Consider the following 25,000-nt stretch of genomic DNA (forward strand, 5'->3'; position numbering starts at 1 on the left):
ACGGAAGTTCTGCGGAAAAAAAAACTCTTTCTCATTGCTGCATTCTCAACTGCGAGGTAAAACGAAACTTTTTTTGTGATAACACTTTGCTTTAAATGGTCTTTTATGAACTCCTGCTTGGAAAAAGATTTCAATACTCCGGCTTACGGCCGAACACCGGAATGGTATTCCGGCATTCTGGCGACATTGTTATCACGAGTCGTATCAGTATGTATTATTCTGGAAATATGTTTAATTCGATTGCCAAATAACGTTGGTTGAGCATTTGACTAACGCATTATAACAATGGTCAGTTCAAAACAGCGTTGAATTAAAATTGCGCATTCTAGCCCTCTTCGATGTCACGGCAGCCATGTTGAGTCGATAGTGGTCGTCTTCTTTCTTCTCTTCTTTGGGAAATGAGTTCTTTTCTTTGGTAAACATTTCCTGTTGTTACGGAACAGCACCCAGGGCGCCATGAAAACACTCTACATTTAATGTTCTGGTTAAAAAAAAACGAATATAGAAAGAATATTGCTACTTGAAACTCATTTTGACTGCAGTTTCGCCCATCGTTTCAGAAGGAGTGAAATCTGGGTTATTGTTCAGCTCCATATTTCACGCATACTAGTAGATTAACGCCGTTTGTTCTTGGTGACCCTGTTAATTTTTCAAAGAAACGTAGTTTGACAGATATTTGGAAGCCGGGCTCAAACAGATTCTGGGTCGTAAAATTTGAAAGACGCAAGAGACACGAGACGTACTTCAATAGTGCAAAATATGCGGTGCCTGACATTTGCAGACTGCCGACTAACCCTAAATCACAATTATTGAAAGCTAACCGTTTTAAAACTGCGGGTTCTTAGACTGAAATACTGTTTATGAGCGCTATTTGAAATGGAGCGTAGACTTAAATACTGTTTAGTAGTGCTATTTGTAGGCAGTTTGCAGTCTGCAAATGTCAGACACCGCAAAATATGCAGCATTTATCATTCAAAGCCGGATTTTAAACTTGTTATAAACTGTTACATTTTTTTCTCAATTAAAAATCGACGCTTCTTGTATTTGTCGCTGAGTATGTATTTAAGCAGCTTGAATATTCAATATGATTCCAAAGCGCGCTGATTTTATTACAAATACTCGTTTGTGCATATCTTCCTCAATGGTAATCGCTTTTTTCGTGCTCTCTTATGTAGATGATTATCAAGTGAAGGAACAGCAAGAAGCTATTTGAAGAAAATCTGAAATCTTGCTAATGGGTGGGTATAAATTATGCCATATAACTGAACACAGACTTCAGTAAGACATCCGGACCAGAGGTCTTTCATTTTTTGTTTTCTTTATTGGGGGCTTTTTAAATAATTCTTCGATATACATGAGACGATTATAGAGAAAATCTGGCGCTACACGCCTCGTTGGCTATCTATCAACTCATAACCAACGCACGCTCGTGGAATAGCTGTTAAAAACCTTGAGAAAGTATACTGCAACAAAAGTTTGACGGAACCATTGGCTATACATACAGGGAAGCATTCTTTAATGAATAGGTTTAGAGATTCCCGCGTTCTTTAATTCATAGTCCATGGGGTTCATGATCAGAAATGTCAACTGAAGTGACACTCCTTTCCGCAAGCAACTTAAAGCCTCGATCCGTCAGGAGGGAAATTATAGTAGTTCCGATATTCCTTGGGCCATGTCTTTGTGTTTGGTTTCTATGGAGGGGGAATTGGGACAAAAATGTCATTGAATCGATTTTCATGTCATTGCAATACATCATTCTGTCAAAAAACCATATTGACGTGTTATTGAATCTTAATTCATATCATTGGATCGTGGACCATTCGCTTGAACTATGCACAGCGTGCCACTGAATGTAACTGCATGTCATTGGATAAGAAACGTCATTCGATCGGGCCAGCGGCTCATTGAAAAAAGTCTTTTTTTCATTTTGACACCCACCCGCCAGGATTGTCCGTTCTGTCCGTTGCTGGGGCTTCACGGTACTCCGTCGATCCCCTGGAATTTCCATGATTTTTACTACCTGTGCCCCACTACCCCTTAGAATTTTCATGTCCAAAAATATCAAGACTCGAGTCAGTTATTTTAATCTCCTAGGTACTGTGATACAATTTAGCCGTAGCTATCCATGGTTTTAAAGACGCTTGGTGGCATATTTATTTTCACGAACATTTGTAAACCTTGATTTGGTCACACGATGTGCGGGAAAAAAATTACCATTTTAACTAAATTTTACGTTTTACTTTATTACTGTTTCACTTTCTCTTTCGAACTGTCTGCCAACCGAACACAACGTCTGATGTTTGCCACTAGAAAAAACAACAACAACAACAAACAACCAGCTTTGTTTCATTCATGTCCACCTCATGCTTGCTCGTCGGGCAACATGTGATAAAAAGGCGCTAGCCCGACCGATAGTTTCACTAGTTCCGGGCGGACAGGCCCTGATTAAGGACGGTGTCTACTATTGTTAAGCTTCAGTTTGGCAAAGAACGCCATACATTGCTTTGTACTTTGAAGCTTTTTACAAATATTGTTGATTAATTATCTTCACAAAATGGGGGTTACATTTTTTTTTGGATTTCAATAACACTTGTTAAGATCTGCTTTTCCCGCATATTCAGGAACCCGCGAAAAAAAACCTTTGAATTAGTACGCACCGTCCTTAATTTCTGAGAGACAAACGTTTTTTCAATAAGCCGCTGGCCCGAACGAATGACGTTTCTAATCCAATGACACGAAGTTCGATCCAGTGGCATGACGTGCATAGTTCAATCGAATGGTCTACGATCCAATGACATGAATTTAGATTCAATAAAATGTCAATCGAATTCGATCAGTCCGTGTTTTAAGTTTTCGCATGGACAGTTACGTCAAAGGACTTTCGGCGATCACGCATACTTCTAGATAGATATATGTTGTCAAAAAAGGTTCAAACAGCACTTCTACTATTTATTGGCTAAATAAGTAAATTTTTAAGCTTGAGGCCTAAAATCCCAAGGCTAAATCATTTCAATTATCGATGCCAACCACATTTCCCATGGGCAAATGACGTAACAGAGCGTGACGAATAAGTTTCCCAGAAAGTGGACTCGCTTCTCAGAAAGCAGCTGAATGGTGGATGCAGATTGATTGACATGGAAGTTCTGCGGAAAAAAAAAACTCTTTCTCATTGCTGCATTCTCAACTGCGAGGTAAAAGGAAACTTTTTTTGTGATAACACTTTGCTTTAAATGGTCTTTTATGAACTCCTGCTTGGAAAAAGATTTCAATACTCCGGCTTACAGCCGAACACCGGAATGGTATTCCGGCATTCTGGCGACATTGTTATCACGAGTCGTATCAGTATGTATTATTCTGGAAATATGTTTAATTCGATTGCCAAATAACGTTGGTTGAGCATTTGACTAACGCATTATAACAATGGTCAGTTCAAAACAGCGTTGAATTAAAATTGCGCATTCTAGCCGTCTTCGATGTCACGGCAGCCATGTTGAGTCGATAGTGGTCGTCTTCTCTTCTTTGGGAAATGAGTTCTTTTCTTTGGTAAACATTTCCTGTTGTTACGGAACAGCACCCAGGGCGCCATGAAAACACTCTACATTTAATGTTCTGGTTAAAAAAAACAAATATAGAAAGAATATTGCTACTTGAAACTCATTTTGACTGCAGTTTCGCCCATCGTTTCAGAAGGAGTGAAATCTGGGTTATTGTTCAGCTCCATATTTCACGCATACTAGTAGATTAACGCCGTTTGTTCTTGGTGACCCTGTTAATTTCTCAAAGAAACGTAGTTTGACAGATATTTGGAAGCCGGGTTCAAACAGATTCTGGGTCGTAAAATTTGAAAGACGCAAGAGACGCGAGACGTACTTCAATAGTGCAAAATATGCGGTGCCTGACATTTGCAGACTGCAGACTAACCCTAAATCACAATTATTGAAAGCTAACCGTTTTAAAACTGCGGGTTCTTAGACTGAAATACTGTTTATGAGCGCTATTTGAAATGGAGCGTAGACTTAAATACTGTTTATCAGTGCTATTTGTAGGCAGTTTGCAGTCTGCAAATGTCAGACACCGCAAAATATGCAGCATTTATCATTCAAAGCCGGATTTTAAACTTGTTATAAACTGTTACATTTTTTTCTCAATTAAAAATCGACGCTTCTTGTATTTGTCGCTGAGTATGTATTTAAGCAGCTTGAATATTCAATATGATTCCAAAGCGCGCTGATTTTACAAATACTCGTTTGTGCATATTTTTCCAATGGTAATCGCTTTTTTCGTGCTCTCTTATGCAGATGATTATCAAGTGAAGGAACAGCAAGAAGCTATTTGAAGAAAATCTGAAATCTTGCTAATGGGTGGGTATAAATTATGCCATATAACTGAACACAGACTTCAGTAAGACATCCGGACCAGAGGTCTTTCATTTTTTTTTTTCTTTATTGGGGGCTTTTTAAATAATTCGTCGATATACATGAGACGATTCTAGAGAAAATCTGGCGCTACACGCCTCGTTGGCTATCTATCAACTCATAACCAACGCACGCTCGTGGAATAGCTGTTAAAAACCTTGAGAAAGTATACTGCAACAAAAGTTTGACGGAACCATTGGCTATACATACAGGGAAGCATTCTTTAATGAATAGGTTTAGAGATTCCCGCGTTCTTTAATTCATAGTCCATGGGGTTCATGATCAGAAATGTCAACTGAAGTGACACTCCTTTCCGCAAGCAACTTAAAGCCTCGATCCGTCAGGAGAGAAATTATAGTAGTTCCGATATTCCTTGGGCCATGTCTTTGTGTTTGGTTTCTATGGAGGGGGAATTGGGACAAAAATGTCATTGAATCGATTTTCATGTCATTGCAACACATCATTCTGTCAAAAAACCGTATGAGGTGTTATTGAATCTTAATTCATATCATTGGATCGTGGACCATTCGCTTGAACTATGCACGGCGTGCCACTGAATGTAACTGCATGTCATTGGATAAGAAACGTCATTCGATCGGGCCACCGGCTCATTGAAAAAAGTTTTTTTTTCATTTTGACACCCACCCGCCAGGATTGTCCGTTCTGTCCGTTGCTGGGGCTTCACGGTACTCCGTCGATCCCCTGGAATTTCCATGATTTTTACTACCTGTGCCCCACTACCCCTTAGAATTTTCATGTCCAAAAATATCAAGACTCGAGTCAGTTATTTTAATCTCCTAGGTACTGTGATACAATTTAGCCGTAGCTATCCATGGTTTTAAAGAGGCTTGGTGGCATATTTATTTTCACGAACATTTGTAAACCTTGATTTGGTCACACGATGTACGGGAAAAAAATTACCATTTTAACTAAATTTTACGCTTCACTTTAGTACTGTTTCACTTTCTCTTTCGAACTGTCTGCCAACCGAACACAACGTCTGATGTTTGCACACTGGAAAAACACAACAACAACAACAAACAACCAGCTTTGTTTCATTCATGTCCACCTCATGCTCACTCGTTGGGCAACATGTGATAAGAAGGCGCTAGCCCGACCGATAATTTCACTAGTTCCGGGCGGACAGGCCCTGATTAAGGACGGTGCCTACTATTGTTATTGCGCATACATTCTGCGCATCTCGAACTACTCGGATTTCCTATCAGCGGTGCTTATTAATACGGAGATATTTTTGTGCGGTTCAAAACTATGCGGAGAAAGCAGAACTTAGCAAGTGCTCTTGGTATCCAAAAAGGAAATTGGGGGTAACCATGCATTTTTCAGAGATAATTAAGCTTCAGTTTGGCAAAGAACGCCATACATTGCTTTGTATTTTGAAGCTTTTTACAAATATTGCTGATTAATTATCTTCACAAAATGCGTGGTTACTCCCAATTTTTTTTCGGATTTCAATAACACTTGTTAAGATCTGCTTTTCCCGCATATTCAGGAACCCGCGAAAAAAAACCTTTGAATTAGTAGGCACCGTCCTTAATTTCTGGGAGACAAACGTTTTTTCAATAAGCCGCTGGCCCGAACGAATGACGTTTCTAATCCAATGACACGAAGTTCGATCCAGTGGCATGACGTGCATTGTTTAATCGAATGGTCTACGATCCAATGACATGAATTTAGATTCAATAAAACGTCAATGTGGTTTTTTGACAGAATGATGTGTTGCAATGACATGAGTTCCGATCTAATAATATGAAGTATGTACATGTAATCCGATAGAATTACGTATGATTCAATAAAATGAAGTCCGATCCAATGTCATGAAGTATATGATCCGATAAAATGACGTATGGTTCAATGGCATGAAGTCCAATCCAATGACATGTGAACTATTTTGCCTGTTTCTTTAATTTTTTTCTCAGCGAACAATGATGACGATGGGTTTAATTTGATTCAGCCATCACTCATCCAACAGTTGAGGTCCATTCTAGATCAGTATCCTGATGATGGACAAATACTGAAGGTAAAATAAATTACTTTCATCTAGATTGCAGGGAAGCAAAATTTCCTTCCCTCTATTTGCTCTAGGGAGGTTTTCAAATATCAAGATATAGTCCTTCTGCCAAACAATACATCACATAGCAGACTGGACTACCATGGATCAATTAAGTACTGAATTACAAAGTCAACTTCGCAGTCATGATTGAGACCAGCGAGGCTCTGTACAGAGAACTCCTCGTTTTTTTAACAGTCAAGTTTTGAGAAATTTATGCATTTTTGCGTTAGATGTTAAAGATTTTCCTGTGGTAGCACATGCATTTTTACGATTGTTGATCACTCGAGTCTCTCGTATCTAGGAACTGATTCAAAATGCTGAGGATGCAAATGCCAGTCAAGTGAAGTTCTTGCACGACAAACACAGCCATGACACAGAACATCTTTTTGATGAGGACCTCGCTCAGTTTCAGGTAAACACATCGTTTTGTCTCATTTTTGACCGAAACGAACAACAATTATGACGAACTAACTTTGCAAATCCGCAAAATGAAATGCACCAAGAAGACCACCAAAACTGACTGAATTGTTCAAGGTATAGTGAAATCCAAAAACCTTTCAATGGATAACTCACAATAACAACTCAGTTCAGTGTCACAGTAATTCAATGGTCAGGGCCTTTTGGCTTTTCGCTGTCATGCACGGGAGCGTGTTCCATCAAACACTATTGATACAAAGACATATTTAAGGCCTAAAAGCCTATAGTTTTCTCTGATGTTATTAGATAATATGCCAATATGTACAGCACAGTGTTATAGTTGACATTACTACTCAAGTTGCTTTTGGGGTCGGTGAAAAATGATACAAATCTCTTCCTAGAGCCACACAAGACTCCCTGATATGTCCTTTATTGAAATGTTCAAACAGGGCCCAGCGCTTTACGCCTACAATAACGCACGATTTACAAGAGAAGACTGGAGGGGCATACGACTGGTCTGTGATAGCATCAAAGTGGAAGATCCAATGAAAGTCGGCCGTTTTGGTCTTGGATTCAAGTCTGTATTTCACATGACAGGTACATGTATCTCCAGTACAATCTTAATAAATTTTAGTGTTTATATACGTTGTTAATATCATGGTAGATAGGTAAAAGATTTACATTTCAAACCTACTTAGCACAAAGAATTTTTCAGAGATCTACGACCAAATCACAGTTTATAATGCCATACTATAGAATCCAATGATCCCAATGATACGAAATCATAGAAAATCTAAGGTTCACAGAGTAACAAGTAGGTCTACACATATCACGGTGCCCTCTTAAACATAACTGAAGCTGAGGGCCGGCTTAAAGACTCACATTTATTTATTGAACCTGATGAATTTCCAACGTAGCCTCCGAGAAAAACGTTTACAATTCATCTCTTCTTTTAGTGAATTAAATTGGCCTATTTTGTTCAGAAATGCGGAAAAATTGTTTTAATATTGAATTAAATATTCCGTTGCTTAAAAGAATGCACTCGACACCGTAGTGGTCCCCTTAGTTATGTTTTTTGTCACTCTTCTATCTCAGATTTACCAAGTTTACTCAGTGATTCCCAAATTGGCTTCATTGACCCTCATGGTGTTCACTTTTCTGACAAGCGCCACAGAAGAACAGGAAAACACTGGCGGCTCAATGAAGACCGCGCAGAGATGGACGAAATACCTGACCAGTTCCTTCCTTACAAGGGAATCTTTGACTGTACGGAAGATGTTTTTTGCCAGGGATTTTACGATGGCACTTTGTTCCGTTTCCCTTTCAGGACCAAACCATCCGAGTTGTCCGAAACACTCTACTCTGCTGAGAAGATGGATACACTGTTTGAAAGTTTTGAGGTTGACGCTCACTTGGTTCTTCTGTTTCTTCAACACTTGGAATCGATCGAGCTTTATGTTAGAGAAGAATCAGAGTCTGATCCTGAAAGGGTCTTTCAAGTGAGAATCGCAGATCAAAGTCTTAAAGTAGTTCGAGCGAAGAGAAAGGAGTTTCTCGCAAAGATCAAACCTGGAAAAGTGATGACAGAATCCGTCACTGTAACCTACCCTGTCACGATAGAGACAGTGAAAATCGACTCCCACTTTGATGTTGAAACCGTGGAGAAGCATTCTTTCCTCGTTACCAATTACTTTTGTGGAGGGGGGGTTTCTTTGAGGTTTAAGAGGCTGATGGGAGATAAAGAGCTTAACTATCTACCCACGGTAGGTGTCGCCATGGCACTGCCAACAGGTCCCAAACTGCAAACGCCCGACATTAAAGGCCATGTGTTTTGTTTCTTGCCACTGCCATTGCAGAAGAAGAGCTTAACAGGTTTGCCAGTACACGTTAACGGGTTCTTTGCTTTGAGTCAGAACAGGCGTTATATCAAATCTCCAAATGCGGATCAAGAGGTTCGAGAGATGAGCGGTCGGCAGCTGACGGACAAGTCTTTACTATGGAACAGGTGTCTTCTCGAGGAGGCCATACCCAGAGCGTATGCCACGATGATTTTGGAAGCCATTAACGAGAAATCATTTTTCGTACCGAGGGAATCCATCTTCAAGTAAGTGTTATTTTCTCGGAGCAGTGACTCGGTTAATAACTGTCATGCGCTTGGATAAAGATAACTTCAACAAAAGAAACATTTGTTGTTGCTGGCTCTTAGAAGTACTTTGACGAGATTTATAGGTTATTAATTCTATGCTTAAAAGTCATCACTGGTTATTAGCACGTGATATGCTTTTAGTATTGTTGGATCCATGTTGTTTCCACGAACGTGTAATTTTTGGTACTTTTTACCGTGTGCTAGTGATCTAGACTTGTTAAAAAATGTTGTTTTATTCAAACACGGAGTATATAGTGCAAAGAAGTTACCTTTTTTACGGTGGAATAAGGTTATGATCTGCAGACGATGTTCACTTAGCCTACGCTCGGATCTCTTGGAGAGAGACGATATCGGACTCGAGAGAGTGACGGAAATTGGGCCTAGAAATAAATGTAATTTTAAAAATGTCTGCAGGGCTGTAGTATATCTTGGAAGGAGCCATGATTACCATACTGGTATCGAAACCGGGGAACTACTACATTCTCACGGTTATTTGTTTCTTGCAGGGCATGGCCAGATATCAATTCTATAGACCCCAAGTGGGAGAAGATAGAAGAGCCATTGTTTACCCTGCTACTTCAGAAAAAAGTTGTTTACACCCCGGCACATTTTGGGCAATGGTTGCCAGTAGAGAAAGCCGTTTTTGATCTACTGTCTAAAGATGAACCTAAAGAGTTGCTTCAGCGAGTATTACTAACTGGTGGTGTGTCTATTGTCTCAGTTCCAAGTCACGTCACAGACGCCATTACTTCCCATGCGGCGACCCCTGTAAAGACTATCACACCGAGTCGTACAAGATCAACACTTAAGAAAGACCCTAAATGTTACAAGAAACTTGTCAGACGAGAGAAACTGCTCCTTCTTCAGTTTTGTCTTGAAGATTGCCAGTTTGAAAAACTGTGCGACTTGAAGTTGTTGCCCCTCTCCGATGGCACATTCACAACATTTTCAGATCGGGGAAAGAAAATTTATATCTGCTCTCCTGATCATCCCCAAGAACTTTTTCCTGGTCTAGAACATCGTTTCATTGATCACACAGTGGATGGGGATGTCATTGGGAAGCTTAAAGACGCAGCTGATCAAGGTAAAACGACTTTTTTGGGCAAGAGTAGGGCTTATCTTACCGGGCATCTGTTTATTCTTTATATTAATATCTACAGTAGTAAATGCGTTCCTTTCATAGGTCGTATTGCAGAAAGCAAAGCTGAACGGCCTTACAACGAAAAAGCTTACCAAAATTGTAACAAATATGACTGATACATGCCGATTATTATCGTTTACATCTTATTCACTAGCGTTTCAACCTTTACCTTCACCTAACTACTTCACGCGTAGTGACGGATAAGGCCTCAACGCTCTGTCGCCCACCAGCTCTGGCGGCCGCTGCAGTGGACACCTCGCTCCAGTTCCTCCATCCAGCTCTTTCTCTCTTCTCTGCTGTTCTCCCCCGTGTTTTCCTAGGTCTACCCCGCCTCTTGCATTACAACATTATAGTAAAAAATGTCCTAATATTGCGTGTTTTAGGAGACTGTGACTCTCTATGTTATTATGCTTGTTTTGCAGAAGTTACTCAACTACGGCTATTATGCAAAGATGATGTACCATCTCTTCTCTGTGAGGCCCTACCGACTGAGTGGAATAAGGGTGATACCGTTTCGTGGTTCCCCGATGACAGTGATCACAATCATCCTCCTAGAGACTGGATCAAAGTTGTCTGGAGATATCTTCAAGAACATTTCACAACCGAGAACGCTATTCAGAGCATTGGAAAACTACCTCTGATTCCACTCAGCATGGCAGAAACACCTGTAACCTTGGCACGACTTTTCCACCCTTCTAGAGTTGTTGTCAAACGCCTAAATTATGATTGCCTCGACGAAACACTGACGAATGCTTTAAGGAAGCTTGGTTTAATTCTTATAAAGGATTTTCCCGTCTACTTAAGACACCACCCCGCTCTCTTGGGGACGTTTGTACATCCACCGTCCGCACAGGGCGTTTTGCAAGCAATGGTGATTTCCTCTAGCCAGATGGCAGCTGGACGCTTTTCAGAAATTGTGCGCACGATATTATCTACCAACGAAAAGCACCTCCTCCGGTCATTTCTTGCCCGTGTGAGACCATCATATGTAGGACAAGCGGAGTACAATCTCCTGTGTTCGCTTCCCATTTTCCCGACGCTTTCCAAGAAGTTTGTATCAAAGAAGGAGGGTCTTTCAGTGGCGGTTGCTGATTCTCTTCCGGTTTCACCTCTACGAGAGCTGATTGACATTAGCGAGCACAATTCCAAGACCTTGGCAGTTTTATTAGACATCAAGATTCTAACGCCAACTGAGTTACTCTGCCAAATAGTGTTTCCAGATATACAACGAGGAAAGTACACTGGAGAGCAGATTGACCAACTCATGACTTATGTACTGGAAAGCCACAATAATGAAATTCGCAAAAATAGCTCTTTCAGACAGAAATTACAGGCCTTGCCCTTTGTCTCGAAACATCGAGGGCGCGCAAGAGCATCAGACCTCTTTGATCCCAGAAACGTTGTCCTGAAGAAAATTTTTGTCAATGAAGATGTTTTTCCCGCAGTCAGGTACGCCGAACGTTCTGTTCTCGTCATGTTAGAAGAACTTGGAATGAAAAACGAGGACAGCATCACTGGATACGATGTGTACCAAAGTGCCAAATTAGTAAGTGGGCTTAGTCACCTTCCAACTGCAGAAACGAAATCGAGAGCAATTTTGCAGTTCCTCGATGAAAATCCCCAAAAGTTGTTGGAGTCACTCAATGGACAACAGTTAGGAGCCTTACTGAAAAACATTCCCTGGGTTTCAAGATTGCAAGAGAGGCCCTCAAACTATCCTCCAGGACTGGCATGGTGGGAAACAGGCGAAGAAAAGGACAAACACTTTTTCAAGCCAACTGAAGTGAGAAGTTTGTCCCTTGCGAACCTTGTTGGAACGGTTATGCCTCTTGTGGAAGCAAAGCCATCCAGTCAAGTTTCCAAGTATTTTGGCTGGCAGTACTTACCTGGTGTCTTCCAGGTCATTCAGCAGTTGCAGAATGTGATCAGATCGTATTCAAAAGAAGAAAAGCCCCTCTTTATGGTTGTGGTAAACGAAATTTACTTGTTGTTAAGTCGAGTCCTAACGAAGGACCTTGGTGTGGATCCTACAATTAACTGTTTAGAAGACTTTGATTGGGTGTGGAATGGAAATGGATTTTCCTCACCTAGCGATGTGCTTTTAAGGAAGCCACACATTGATCTTACACCCTACATACGTTCTCTTCCTCCCGACATGGCTAAGTACGCTGAGCTATTTTACCGTTTTGGCATGAGGGAATGCAGCAATCCAGCTGTTCTGGTACAAGTCCTTCACATGATTAAAGAGAAGTATGACGATTGCATTGTGCTCTCCAGCACTTTAGAAGTAAAGCACGATCTTCAGTTATCTGTCAACATTCTGAATGAGTTGGCTAGTGAGCAGTTGCCTGAGGAGCTACAAGGGCAAATTGTTCTGCCAACACACACGGAAGACAACTCACATGTAAGACTTAAACCAGTGGGGTGCTGTATGTACTGCCACCACGATTGGCTGAAGAGAGAAGGTGATGATGAAGACATGGACTATTTTTATGTACACCCCAATGTCCCTAACAGTACTGCTGAACGTCTTGGTGTCCCAAGCCTCATCAATCGAATGCTGGACCCAGATGAGCTGTCCATAGGGGAAGAGTTTGGACAGGAAGAGAAGCTTACTACTCGACTGAACCGACTTCTAGAGGAGTACACGGATGGATTTTCAGTTCTAAAAGAACTTATTCAAAACGCAGACGATGCCGGTGCCAGTGAGGTCAGATTCCTCTATGATGAAAGGACGAATGAGGATGCCATGTCTTGCTTGATTGACGAAGGCATGAAAGGTTGTCAAGGTCCTGCGTTGTGGGTCTACAATGACGCTCAATTCAACGATGACGACTTTGAGAACATTGCAAAATTGAATGAGGCAACAAAAGAGCACGAAACTGAAAAGATAGGCAGGTTTGGACTTGGCTTCAATGCGGTGTACAATTTGACAGATGTCCCTATGTTCTTTAGTAGGAACTTTTTTGTCATTTTTGATCCTCACACGTCATACCTCGGGAAGGCCATTAAGAATAAAAGAAAGCCAGGGATGAAGATTGATCTCAACAAGGACGTGAAGAGGCTTCGAAAATTCACTAATCAGTTCAAGCCCTTCAATGGTATCTTTGGCTGTGATTTGCGTCTTGACAAAGAAGACAATTCATTTGATGGAACCCTTTTTCGATTTCCATTGAGAACGAGCGAGCAAGCTGAAAGAAGTGAGATAAAGAAGCTACCTTACGATGATCAGCAAATTCGAGAATTGTTGCTAATGCTTGTAAATGGAGCCAAAACGCTACTCCTCTTCACGCAGAATGTCCTCCATGTCAGCGTATTTTCTTTGACAGCATCTCCCAGTCGAGACCAAAAGGCGACATTACTGTTTCAAGTAAGCAAGTCACTAGCACAAGGTGGAATAGTTAGAAGCCTGTCTGTCCCTGTTAATCTACCTGCCGCGACAATGAAGTTGGCCACAGAGGAAAAGGATTTCTTGAAACAATGCAATTTTCTTCAAGCGTCGTCACAGATTACTCGAAATTTTAGGAAGGGAGCACCAACCAAACTAATAAAATCGGCCATGAAGGTCAACATCAAGTGCAGTTTTACGGAGGACGGTTTGAGTTTCTTCGCATGTGACGTACCTTTTCAAAAGGAGTGTAGCACCTGGCTTGTGGCGTCTTCCATGGGTAATGGTCAAGCACTGAAATTTGCTAAGAATGATTTGAGTCTTCTCCCATCGGCGGGGGCAGCTGTTCAGCTAGTTCCAAATACATCTGGCACCATTTTGCCCTTGCCTGTGAAGAAGACAGTTGACGAATTAGATGTCAACGGGATCTTGTTTTGCTACCTTCCACTCCCAATTCACAGTGGCCTTCCTATTCACATAAATGGAGCATTTGCACTAGCTGCTAACAGACGTCATTTGCAGGAAAAACTTGAAGATGACAAGAAATGCTATGGAGTGGACTGGAACAATGTACTTATGCAAGATTCTATTGCTTCTGCTTATCTCTCCCTTCTCGAGGATCTGAGGTCCATTGCCTCTGCTGACGGTTCTTACAAGTTCCATTCGTTGTGGCCAAAAGCTTGTGAGACTCATCATAACTGCCGACCAGTCATGAAGTCGTTCTATACACAGGTTGCTAGAGGAAATTACTCTCTGTTTTCTGATGGAAGGGAGTGGCTAAATATTGATCAAATTGCATTCCTTGATCCAGATCTTAGAAAGGAGCCGCTAATAGGAGATATATCGCTCACAGTTTTCAAGCTGCTTATGAAAGGAAGCGCAATGGTCATTGATGTTCCCGTGGATGTCTTAAGGTCGTTCCAATTTTGTGGACTAGGAGAAGTACTAAATCCCAAAATGTACGACAAGGATAGACTTTTTCGTGAACTGTTCTTCCCAAAAATATCCACTGTACCTCCAGAGGTAAGAGATGTACTAGTGCTGCATGCTCTGGACATCAATTGCAATGACCTGATAAGGACGTATGCTTGCATTCCAGCATCACCACTTGGTAACACTCTGAAGTATCCATCTCAACTCATACATCCAGGTAAAGACGCAGCCCATCTCTTTCTTCCAGGCGATGGAAGGTTTCCTTGTGGAAATAAAGATACTTTCCTTCACTCTCAACGGCTTGTAAAACTCGAGGCTCTGGGAATGGTGTCGGATTATCTTCCTTGGCAGGAAATTGCAGAGAGAGCCGAAAGTATTCAAGCACTAAGTACAGTCAACAGTGACGCGGCGTATACGCGGACGGTGGTGTTGCTACAATTTATGGAGAAGAAGGTGAAATACGAAGATAAAATTCTATCAAACAGTGTCATTGGAAGACGCATTTTGGAGGCAAATTTTCTCCCAGTTCTCAAGAAGCCAGCCTCGTTTCCTCTTCGATGGAAAGGTGATGAGTTTGGAAGCAAAGTTCTCCTCGCACCTAAAGATGTCTTTTTGGAAGACAAAAAGTACCTTTTATGCTGCACGGAACCATTAGTTGGAGTGTCTATCCCTCGAAATGTTAAACCGTTGCTTGCGCTAGACAAGAAGCACGCGACGTTGGCCCACGTAATAGCTCAACTGGAAGTAGCTATGTCCACCAAAGTTGAATCGTCAGAGTTCATTGTACATGAGGAGATAAGCCATTTGTGCTACGCTGCTTATTCTTATCTAGATAAAGCACTTGTTAACAATGCGAAGGCTATCGAGAAATTGTTGAATGGCAAGAACTTCATTCTTAACGGAAGGCAGTTTCTGTTTGCTAGTCAAGTGGCGTTTCATCTTAGAGTCGACTGCTCGCCATATCTTTACCAGCTCCCAGAACGTTTGGCGGTGGCTTTTCCAAAACTGATGAAAGTGGCTAGTGTTAGGGACCATTTTGAGGAAAAAGATTTCATTTCAAGTCTTCTACAAATGAAGAGCCGCTTCACTGAGACTGAACTTGATCAACAAAGTCTTCAGACTGCCGTTCATCTGGCGAATCAACTGGGCGAAACTCTCAGAGATTCCGAATGCGATCCTTCTGAAGTCGAAGAAAAATGTGGAACTGTTTATCTTCCTGACTCAAGAGGAGTTTTGACACGAGTTTCCGAGCTTTGCATCAAGGACTGCCCTTGGTTGCCTGATGAGCCAGACGTGCATTTTGTTAGCACTAGAATTCCTTGGGAAACGTGTAACTATGTGGGTGTTAAAACACGCAGAGAAGAAGCTTTGCGGTCTCATGTCGTTGGCATTCCTTTTGGTCAGCGGGAGAAACTCACAAATCGCCTGAAACGTATTCTAACATGCTATCCATGCGAGAAGGAAATTTTGAAAGAACTTCTTCAAAACGCTGATGATGCAAAGGCGACTGAGATTTGTTTCATAAAAGACCCCAGACACCATCCCAAAGAAAAAGTATTTGAAGATAGTTGGCAACCACTACAGGGACCTGCTTTGTGTGTGTACAACAACAGGCCTTTCACCAATGCCGATCTTGAAGGAATACGGAATCTTGGCGAGGGTAGTAAGGGCGACGATCCAAACAAAACTGGCCAATATGGTGTCGGGTTTAATGCTGTCTACCATTTGACTGATGCACCCTCCTTCATTTCAAAAGGAGACGAGATTGGTGACGTTTTGTGCGTATTTGACCCACACTGTAAGTTCGCTCCTGGTGCAAGTTCTGAAGAACCTGGACGAATGATCAAAGTCAACACAACCCTTCAGAGAAGGTTCCCGGATGTTTTTCCATGTTATCTGGGACAACACTTTCCAAGAGATAACGCAACCATGTTCAGATTTCCTCTGAGAACTGCGCATATGGCCCTAGAATCTAAGATATCGTCAAGTTCTGTGTCACTGGAAAAGCTGGACACAATGATGGAAGAATTGAAGAAAGAGCTATTTGAAGTTCTCCTTTTTGTAAACAATGTAAAGAAGATAACCCTTTGTGAAGTCAATAGAACAAACGGGGATCTAGAGAATGCTTACACAGTCGAAGCAGTCATGTCAGAGGAGGATGAAGTCAAGAGACGAACATTTGCCAATTACATCAAGGAGATTGGAAGACTATTAAAGGAGAGAGGAGAAGCTCTTCCAACTGACATTCAAGTAGCAAAAGTGTCCTATGTCTTGAACATCACAGACACTCTTGGAAACCAAGAGAAATGGCTAATTGTTCAACAGGTGGGCTTTGAGAAGTTTGTGGAGAAGAGTGTCGTTAATGCCTGCAAGGAACGTCAACTTGGGATGCTTCCTCGTGGCGGTGTGGCCTGCCTTTTGGAAAAGAAATCTGTACAAAAATGCCATTCACAAAGAAGAAAGAAAGCTTATTGCTTTCTGCCGCTTCCATTCGAAACTAACCTGCCAGTTCACATTAACGGTCACTTTGCACTGGACCACGAGGCAAGACGAAATTTGTGGAGCAACGAAGCTGGTGGATACCGGAGTGACTGGAATAATGCGTTGTTGCAAGATGTCGTGGCATCGTGCTACATTAGGCTGTTGGTCGAGGTGCGGAATTTTCTTGAGCTGCCTATAATCCAACATGGAAACACTTGCACCGAAGATGAGATCATGTACAAGATTACTTTCTACGAAACCCTTTTCCCACGTCAGCCTCCCAAGGAACAGTATTGGGAGACGCTGGTTGACTCTGTCTATCGAGAAATCAACAGAAGGGAATTGCAAATTATTCCAGTTGTTCGAAGAAGACCAATGGAAGTCGCCAGCAAAAATGCGAAGAGTAGCACTGTAGTTGAAGTTTTGTGGCTACCACCAACTGGCAGTGGAAGGCAGCAAGCATTTTTCAACAACCTTGCAGTAGAAGGTCCCTTTGCCATGTCACCTGACAAGGAAACAAAAGACTCCCAAACGAAAATAATAAAGAGGTTTGAGGCAATACTTCTTGAAAGCGGCTTTAACCTCGTGGCCTTTTCCTTGTCGCTACATAAATCCTTTCTGAAAGCTGGTGTAACTACATGTTGCATCTCTCCAAGCTCTGTGATAGACTTCTACAGAACATTTAGTTCTCAGAACCCCTTGTGCACGATTGGGCCTATTCCCTGTCATGTAGATGGAACAACATTGAAAGATGTTCTTGGTGTTAATGTGGTGCTGCAGTACTGCAAAGGTGATGAAAGCTTTTCCGATAAGCTGTCAGGTCTACCACTGCTTCTTACGCAAGACAACCGACTTCAATTGTTCTCAAGCGAAGAACCCAAGTTTCTCTCTCGATATCAAGATATTCTACCTGGTTCACCGCATATCTTTCTTCATGAACAAGTTTACAGGAAGATATTTAGTGATTATGCAACCAACAACTCGTCCGTTTTGAAGCCTTTGGATGTAAGAGTATTCGCAGAGAATTTACCCCAAACATTGCAGCAAGAACGCTATGGAAAGGCGGAGTTTTTTCAGTGGTGTCCAACCCAAAACGCTACCCCCAACCAACGATGGATGTACAGGGTATGGGTTTTTCTTCATGAGATTGTGAGGGATGTTGTCGATGACGTAAAAATGGATGCGCTGACCAGGAACCTTCAGATTGCGCGAGTCCTTGAACCCCTGTCCAACTGGAGCATACTTCCTGCTACTGAGGCGAAAACAGAAAGGAAGCCTTCCTTCCGTTCTCTCTTTCAGGTCAGTGGGTCACCACCCGCTGAACATTTCCTTGTGCCTCTCGGACAAGCAGCATCTGTCCTGGACTTCAGAAGTGCTGATTCTTCAAGCGAAAAACTCGTGGACGTATTGCGCAAACTTGGTGTGCCTGAACTTAACTCTACTGCGCTCTCAACCACGGGTTCAGGTACCTATGCATACTCATCACAAAACTCGGTCAATCTCGCTCGTATCATTGTTGCATCGCTGAAGGTCCCGGCATCACTTCTGATTTCACTTGATCAAAAGATGGAGTCAGACCCGCAGTCACTTGGAGGAAGACTAAGCCCCCCGGATTGTATCACCATTCTGGAGTACTTCAGTAGAAGTGTGAAGTGCCTGCGAGATGCTGACAGGATCATACTAAGAACGCTCCCTTTTTATGAAGCAACACATGGTGGCTTGATAAGACTCAAGGATCGCAGAGTGTGTGTTCTACCAAATGAAATACCACAAAAGGGAATTGATGTGTTGGAGCGTGAGCTTAATGTAGTGTTTCTGAAATCCTGGCAAAGTCTTTCCGAGTTGTTCAAGTTCCTGGAACTTGAATGCGTTTCTGCTGTTGACGTGTATTGCAGCTTTATTCTAACAAAGTTCTCGATTCTTAGCGATGATGCAAGGCAGGTTCACCTGGAATTTATCCGGAAATCCATTTTGGACGATTTCGAAACAGAAGATGGCGACCAACAAAGACTACTGGGATGTTTAAGAAATACCCCACTTGTTCCCTCAGTAGATGGGAGTCTCAAGACTGCTTCCTGTTTTTACGATCCTGGAATTGATGTTTTCCGCATAATGCTTTCCGAAAGCATGTTTCCGTCGAAGCCTCTCAATTCTCCAGAGTGGTTGACGTTTTTGCGACTCATTGGTCTTGTTCATGAAGTTACCAACAATAATTTCAAGAGATTTGCTACAGAACTTGCACATGAGGCCGCATCAGCGCCAGGTGATAGAACTTACAAGAAATCTAAAGTTCTGATCAATCATCTCATACACCGACAAAATGTAGTAGCTGAGGGACTATTACAAAGTATTTGTGACATTCGTTTTGTGGCCGGGGATCCGGTACGAGAACCCCTTCAAGCTCTTTTTCCACCGTTTGGAGGTGTCGAAGGTCATCAGATTCCTTTCTTTGCGTTCAAAGAGGCAGTTCCCTCTGAACATGCAGAAATTGTTTGGACAAAGGCGCATTTACTTCCAAGATGGGCAAACCCACGGTGTCGTCTTCAGGAGCTCAACAGCCCCCCCCCGTGTCAGCATGGCCCAGTACTGTGATTCTTTTGTCGCGCAACTCCAGATCTTAGAGAAACCACCGGTCGATCTTGTTGTTGGTCACTGCCAAAATATGTGCGTATCTCTTGCAAACAACAGCGAGGATATTCCTGAGCGATTTCATCCCACAATCATGACAGTAATGGAACGCATTTACACATTTTTTCTGACAAAACCAATTGCAAACAGTGAGGCAAAGAAAGTCTTGGAAAATATACCTTTCGTTTTGGTTGAACATGGAAAGAAACTCATTCTACCTCGTCAAGCAGTCCTCGAGCTGTATGAGCACCTTGAGATTAGGCCATTTCTCTACGGAATTCCTAAAGAATTTGGAAAGTTTCACCCACTGTTTGAGATCCTTGGCTGTTCGAAACGTGTTACGATTTTGCACTATGCTATGGTGTTAGACATGTTACAGAAGAAATGCCAGAAGTCAAAACTTCACCCAAATGAAGTCAGTATGTGTGTCAAGGCAACGAAAGGCTTCTTCGAAAGACTAGAAGAAAACGCCAAAGAAGTGGAAAGCCTTTCGGCACTTTACCTACCGGGAATGTCTTTGACAGCAAGTTCTTCTGAGGGGATCCAGACGGTAACGCCGGTCTTTTTACACAAATCCTCAGATCTGATTTTCAATGACGCACCTCCTGCTCTCCGGAATCGGCTGCACAAATTTAGCCAACCTTTCTTACTTGACCTTCGCTTGATAAATGTGACTTGCAGCTCTGCCCAGACCAATTATAAAGAGCTGACGATAAAGTTGCCAACAGCTTTACAGCCAAAAATGCTTTCCTCAGTTGTCAAAGAAAAATTGAGTGCCTCGCAGACCTTTGAATCGGTGATGACTCAAGCTGTGACGCAACTGAAGTACCAGCTCTCTTCACCACAGTTTTGCTCTGGAGTTATCAGACTAATTCGTGACGAGAACAGTCGACAGAAGAGAAATATCGATAACAGCGTGATTGAAAATATCGCAAGAGGGCTTCGTCGAATCGAACTCTCAGTTGTAAAGAGCCTCAACACCACGCTTTTTTCTGATGAAGTTCCCATTCCTGAAAGTGAAGAAGAAGTGAAACACTTTTTAGACAAAGTTGTGGTTTCTGATGAAGAGATATGGCGGGTGTATGTTAATGTTACATCTGCAATGGATGAAATCACCTCTGCCATACCATTGGTATCCAGTGTTATCGCAGAAATATGTTTGGGGCTTCTGGGTACAATGGCGGTGCTTATTCCTGCTATGTTGCATTGTTCCCCCGGCGACATTTGGCCTCTGTTAGATAATATGGGTGTTAGACAAGATGACTCGTACCGTCCAGCAGAAGAAGAGATCTTTCCGCCACCCGGGAGCTTTATCCCAATTGAAGACCACCATTTGCTGAATGATGCCTTTGAAGAATTTGAACCCGGCGAATATGTGGGATACGAGCTAGACGACCCAAGTCTGCAGAGGCAGGAAGGAAACGCTACCTACATATACGCTGTGATTATCGACGTAATGGCGAATGAAGATTTCAGCCCCTTGTCAAAGCGCTACAAAATCAATATTGGAGATGATCAAGAAATTGTGGTCGATGCTGCTGACTTGTACAAATTCCATCGTCTGAATGCTGCCACCTCATCAGCAATTGTTTTATCTGATCAGCGAAGGGAGCCTCCAAGAAACAGAATTAGACAGGAGGTGTTTGATGAAATTTCAGACCTCTTGGAGGATGCATGGAAACTACCCGTGGAGAGGAGGAAGAAAATCATTAAGAGACTGTATCTGCGGTGGCATCCCGATAAAAACTTGGGCGATGAAGAATTCTGCACAGAGGTTTGTCAGTATATACAGAATGAGACCTCCCGATTGGAAAGAGGTGAGCCACGGGGTAGTGGAAGATCTAACGCAGAAGCAAGAACTTCGGGTGGTTCTTACGGCGATTTCTTTACGTCCTGGGGAGCTCGTGCAAGGCAACATTACACGCAGCGCCAGGGATACCGAGAAAGACAACAGTCACCTCGAAACTCATACAGGAAGAATCCTCAACCGGGCGAAGCAAGGCGATGGTTTAGACAAGCTAACGCCGATGTCGCGGCAGTGGAGAATGATATTGTGTACGGCAATCCTTCCTATGAGTGGGCATGTTTTAAATGCCACCAGGTAAGACTAACAAGTGTTTCCCTAGCTTTAATCTAATTTGATACCGAAGTGCAGAAGGTGGTAAGAGAACATTCTTAACGTGCATATTTTGAAGCATTTTTTGAAGCATTAGATGCTGACTGATGCATCCAATCTTTCACCATGACGTCAGCATGTGGAGATTTATGTACAGCTACATGAAACTCTCCAGGTATATAATTATTTATAAAAATGTGTATAAAGTCTTTTAATTACTCGTGGACTATTTACCGTTGCTCAAATAACAAGCCCCTTTCCTGATCGTCTTAATCAAAATTCAAAATATAACTTACCAAATTAACACTTGCTTAATCTAACCGAATATTGTTTTTGTAGGCAGCAGAGAAAGCCCTGAAAGCCGCTCAGTACACAATAGACGCCGACAAGAAAAGTGTTCACAACTTGGTCCAGAATTGCAACGGCTTAAGTGACTCAGAGTTATCCGAGATCGCACGGCAGTTGGAGGTTCTTGTTGGCGATTCAACATGCATGCGCTATCCAGATCGGATGCATTTTCCTCAGATTCCAAACGACTTTTACTCGGCCCACATGGCTCAACAAGCCTTGCTGCTTGCCAAGAAGATCGTCGAGCGTGTTAAAAACCGTATTTCTTAAGGTGCGTTGTGAAGAAAGAGACACTGTACTATTATAAGTGTTCATAAGTGGGTGTGAAAGTCATGCTAAATAAATAGTCTCCTCTCTATCTCTCTCGGTGGACCGATATCATAATAATGATATCTCTATACTACGGAAACAGAACTAACACGAGCTGTTAACGTAATAATGTCGTGACAAAAGATAATTTAATTTTTTTGAGTCGAATTAAACGAGTAATTTTCCTTTTTTCGCATTGCTTTTTGAAAGAAATCTCGGCTCGTGTCCCCACAGATTTTTCCAATATCCTCAATTTTCACTGGTGTTTTTGTTTACAGTTATCACAAGACATAGCTAACGAGGCCGTCGACGGCCATTATGTGGACGATCGCGACCTCCAGCCATCAGATTGTATTATAGTATACTAATAGAATTCCACTCAAAATCGCTGAAAACAAGGAAAATGTTTTTCGTTTCTTTAATGTCACATGACGTGTAAATATCAACAACTAAAGCTATATAAATTGAATTTTAGAGGCTGTGACAGAAACGTGGCACTGGAGAGATTCAAGTAGGAGTGCATTTCTTACAGTGGTGGCCAATCTTCATACTCATGTGTACAGCACTGTACGATTTAAACTTTATCGAACAATGTAGCTTCAAAGTAAACCAGTTTATTCAAGTACAGTGATCGATGTTTCGAAGTGCTCATATAGCCAAATTCAAGCCCAAGTATATTTCTTGAAATGGGAGTTCTCGTCTCCTATAGTGCATGTTTTTTCGTTATCTAACGTTAAAAACTTCGCTTTTAGTGTTTAAATTAAGCCAAGCTATCAGAGGAGAGAATTCCAGTCAGTATTATAGCCATAGTTTGCGTTAATGTCGTGGCCAAGCCGCCACTCATCCCCTTTCTCTTATGAGCGTTTGTAGCTTAGTTTCAGTCATGTTCTAATGTCAGGGACAACTTCCGTTTTATTATGCGTTGCTCCAAGTAAATAAGAGTCATTTTGTTGGAATGTTAAATGCAATATTCAATTTCACCAACCAGAGGATCACTTTGGACGTTCAAGTCTGCTACCTTTCGACACAGATTAGGCAAAAACTGAGCTGTTAGTCTACTTGTTAACTCAATTATATTGTCAGTTTCAAGCCAGGTATACACGAAAGTGCGTCATCCTACATAAAACGATAGACTGGTTCGTACTAGTTGAAGACGAGTCCTCTCCTTTGTACTCTTTGTAGATGTAGTTTATCTCTTACTTATCAATATAAAAGTGAGACAAGTGAAAGGTAATTGCACGATTTTAGTAGTCATCATACACTTGCTCAAAACTAGTTTGCAGGTGTACCACTCAAATAGGGAAACAGATAAATGAGAGTAGTATGACTTTATAGTCCGGTTGACGTTTTTTAAATGCGTTCAAAATTTTCATCCGAATATTAAATTAGTCGTATTTTAAGAGTATTACGTGTTTTAGAAATGCACACTTACCTCCTTTTGTATAATCGATTTACCGCAGTTTTATTTTGTAGGAAAAATAAAAAGATCAGTTTGGTTGAATAGAAGCAAGTATGTTTGATTATTCTCAGACTACTCAGCTTAAACCAGTGACACATGCAGTCTGCAGTACAAAGTACAAGTTTGATAACATAGATTGTTATATAATTAGAATGTGTTTATGAAGTTCATGATCAAGGAATGAAACCTCCGTTCCTGCGATATACAAATGTGTCATAGAATAAAGTGACGTGAGAAAGAATTAAAGTGAGCCGTGAGCCGTGAGCCGTAGTTAAGGTGACTCAAAACAGTTTCCAGGGGTTAGATTTTGATGAGTCATTATAACCACTCTTTAGCACTTGATGATACAATCACGATATCGAAAAACTGCCCAATCATTGGTGCACACGTTGTTATCATTTTCGAGAAAAAATGGGTTACCATAGCAAGAGTATGACCTGCTAATTCACCCTTGATTACAGATTTAGAGGCTCATAATTCAAAAACGGCATGGTTAATTTTTTTATTATTATCAAATTTTAATAAGCATGATAAGACGCAACAATTGCCAAAGTTTAAAAAGAATCTGTACGTAGGGTTTAGAGCCACCTTAACGTTTTAAAAATTAAAATGTGGCTGTGAACGCTTTGTATGTAACCAACTTATTGTGCCACAAATATGATAACAACGTGTTCACCAATGATTGGGCAGTTTTTTGATACAATGATTGTACTAAGTAGTGGTGTGGGATAGTTCGGGCGGTTTTCTGTCAAAATGCCGACAAAGAGAAATCACCATGGTAATCGAGTTTGATGAATGAGTAGAGATTGGATCCGAGTGTGTGTATTTTTGGAATTTCCCAGGGTCTTAGTAAAATTACTGGATGGAGAGAGCAAAGCGACGGTGGTCCTACTACAAACAATGACGTCACAGACACGTGACACCTCCCTGTCTGCGAACCCTCAGGAAACAGGTTGGGGTGTTTTGCGTAATCATATTGGAAAAAATTCAAAGTTGGGGTGTCACTAGTCTCTTCACGGTTTAAGCGAACAAAGACAAGACAGTATATTTTTTTCCGAATCAAACGGTTTAACGAGAAAACTATATACAGACGGGAACGTGTGAGGCGACCTAGTATTTGCCTCTTTACCATGCACACAAGGAAACCG

General features: G+C 41.7%; 1 protein-coding gene across 1 annotated transcript in view; it reads left to right on the forward strand.

Annotated features, from left to right (window-relative positions):
- LOC138031247 (sacsin-like) overlaps nucleotides 1–23,894 on the forward strand; it is a 23,931-nt gene extending 37 nt beyond the window's left edge. The window contains 12 exon segments of the mRNA XM_068878937.1: nucleotides 1–56; nucleotides 1,176–1,238; nucleotides 4,299–4,361; nucleotides 6,353–6,453; nucleotides 6,788–6,898; nucleotides 7,353–7,500; nucleotides 7,999–9,007; nucleotides 9,556–10,133; nucleotides 10,613–19,551; nucleotides 19,553–21,721; nucleotides 22,076–22,355; nucleotides 22,869–23,894. The exon segment at nucleotides 1–56 is cut by the window's left edge and continues 37 nt beyond it. Coding sequence (XP_068735038.1) covers nucleotides 4,358–4,361; nucleotides 6,353–6,453; nucleotides 6,788–6,898; nucleotides 7,353–7,500; nucleotides 7,999–9,007; nucleotides 9,556–10,133; nucleotides 10,613–19,551; nucleotides 19,553–21,721; nucleotides 22,076–22,354 — 13,338 coding nt within the window. The 5' untranslated portion in view covers nucleotides 1–56; nucleotides 1,176–1,238; nucleotides 4,299–4,357 and the 3' untranslated portion in view covers nucleotide 22,355; nucleotides 22,869–23,894.
- Nucleotides 23,895–25,000: the final 1,106 nt, after the last annotated feature.

The sequence above is a fragment of the Montipora capricornis genome, chromosome 14 (assembly GCF_036669925.1).
Source record: "Montipora capricornis isolate CH-2021 chromosome 14, ASM3666992v2, whole genome shotgun sequence".
NCBI classification, from domain to species: Eukaryota; Metazoa; Cnidaria; class Anthozoa; order Scleractinia; family Acroporidae; genus Montipora; species Montipora capricornis.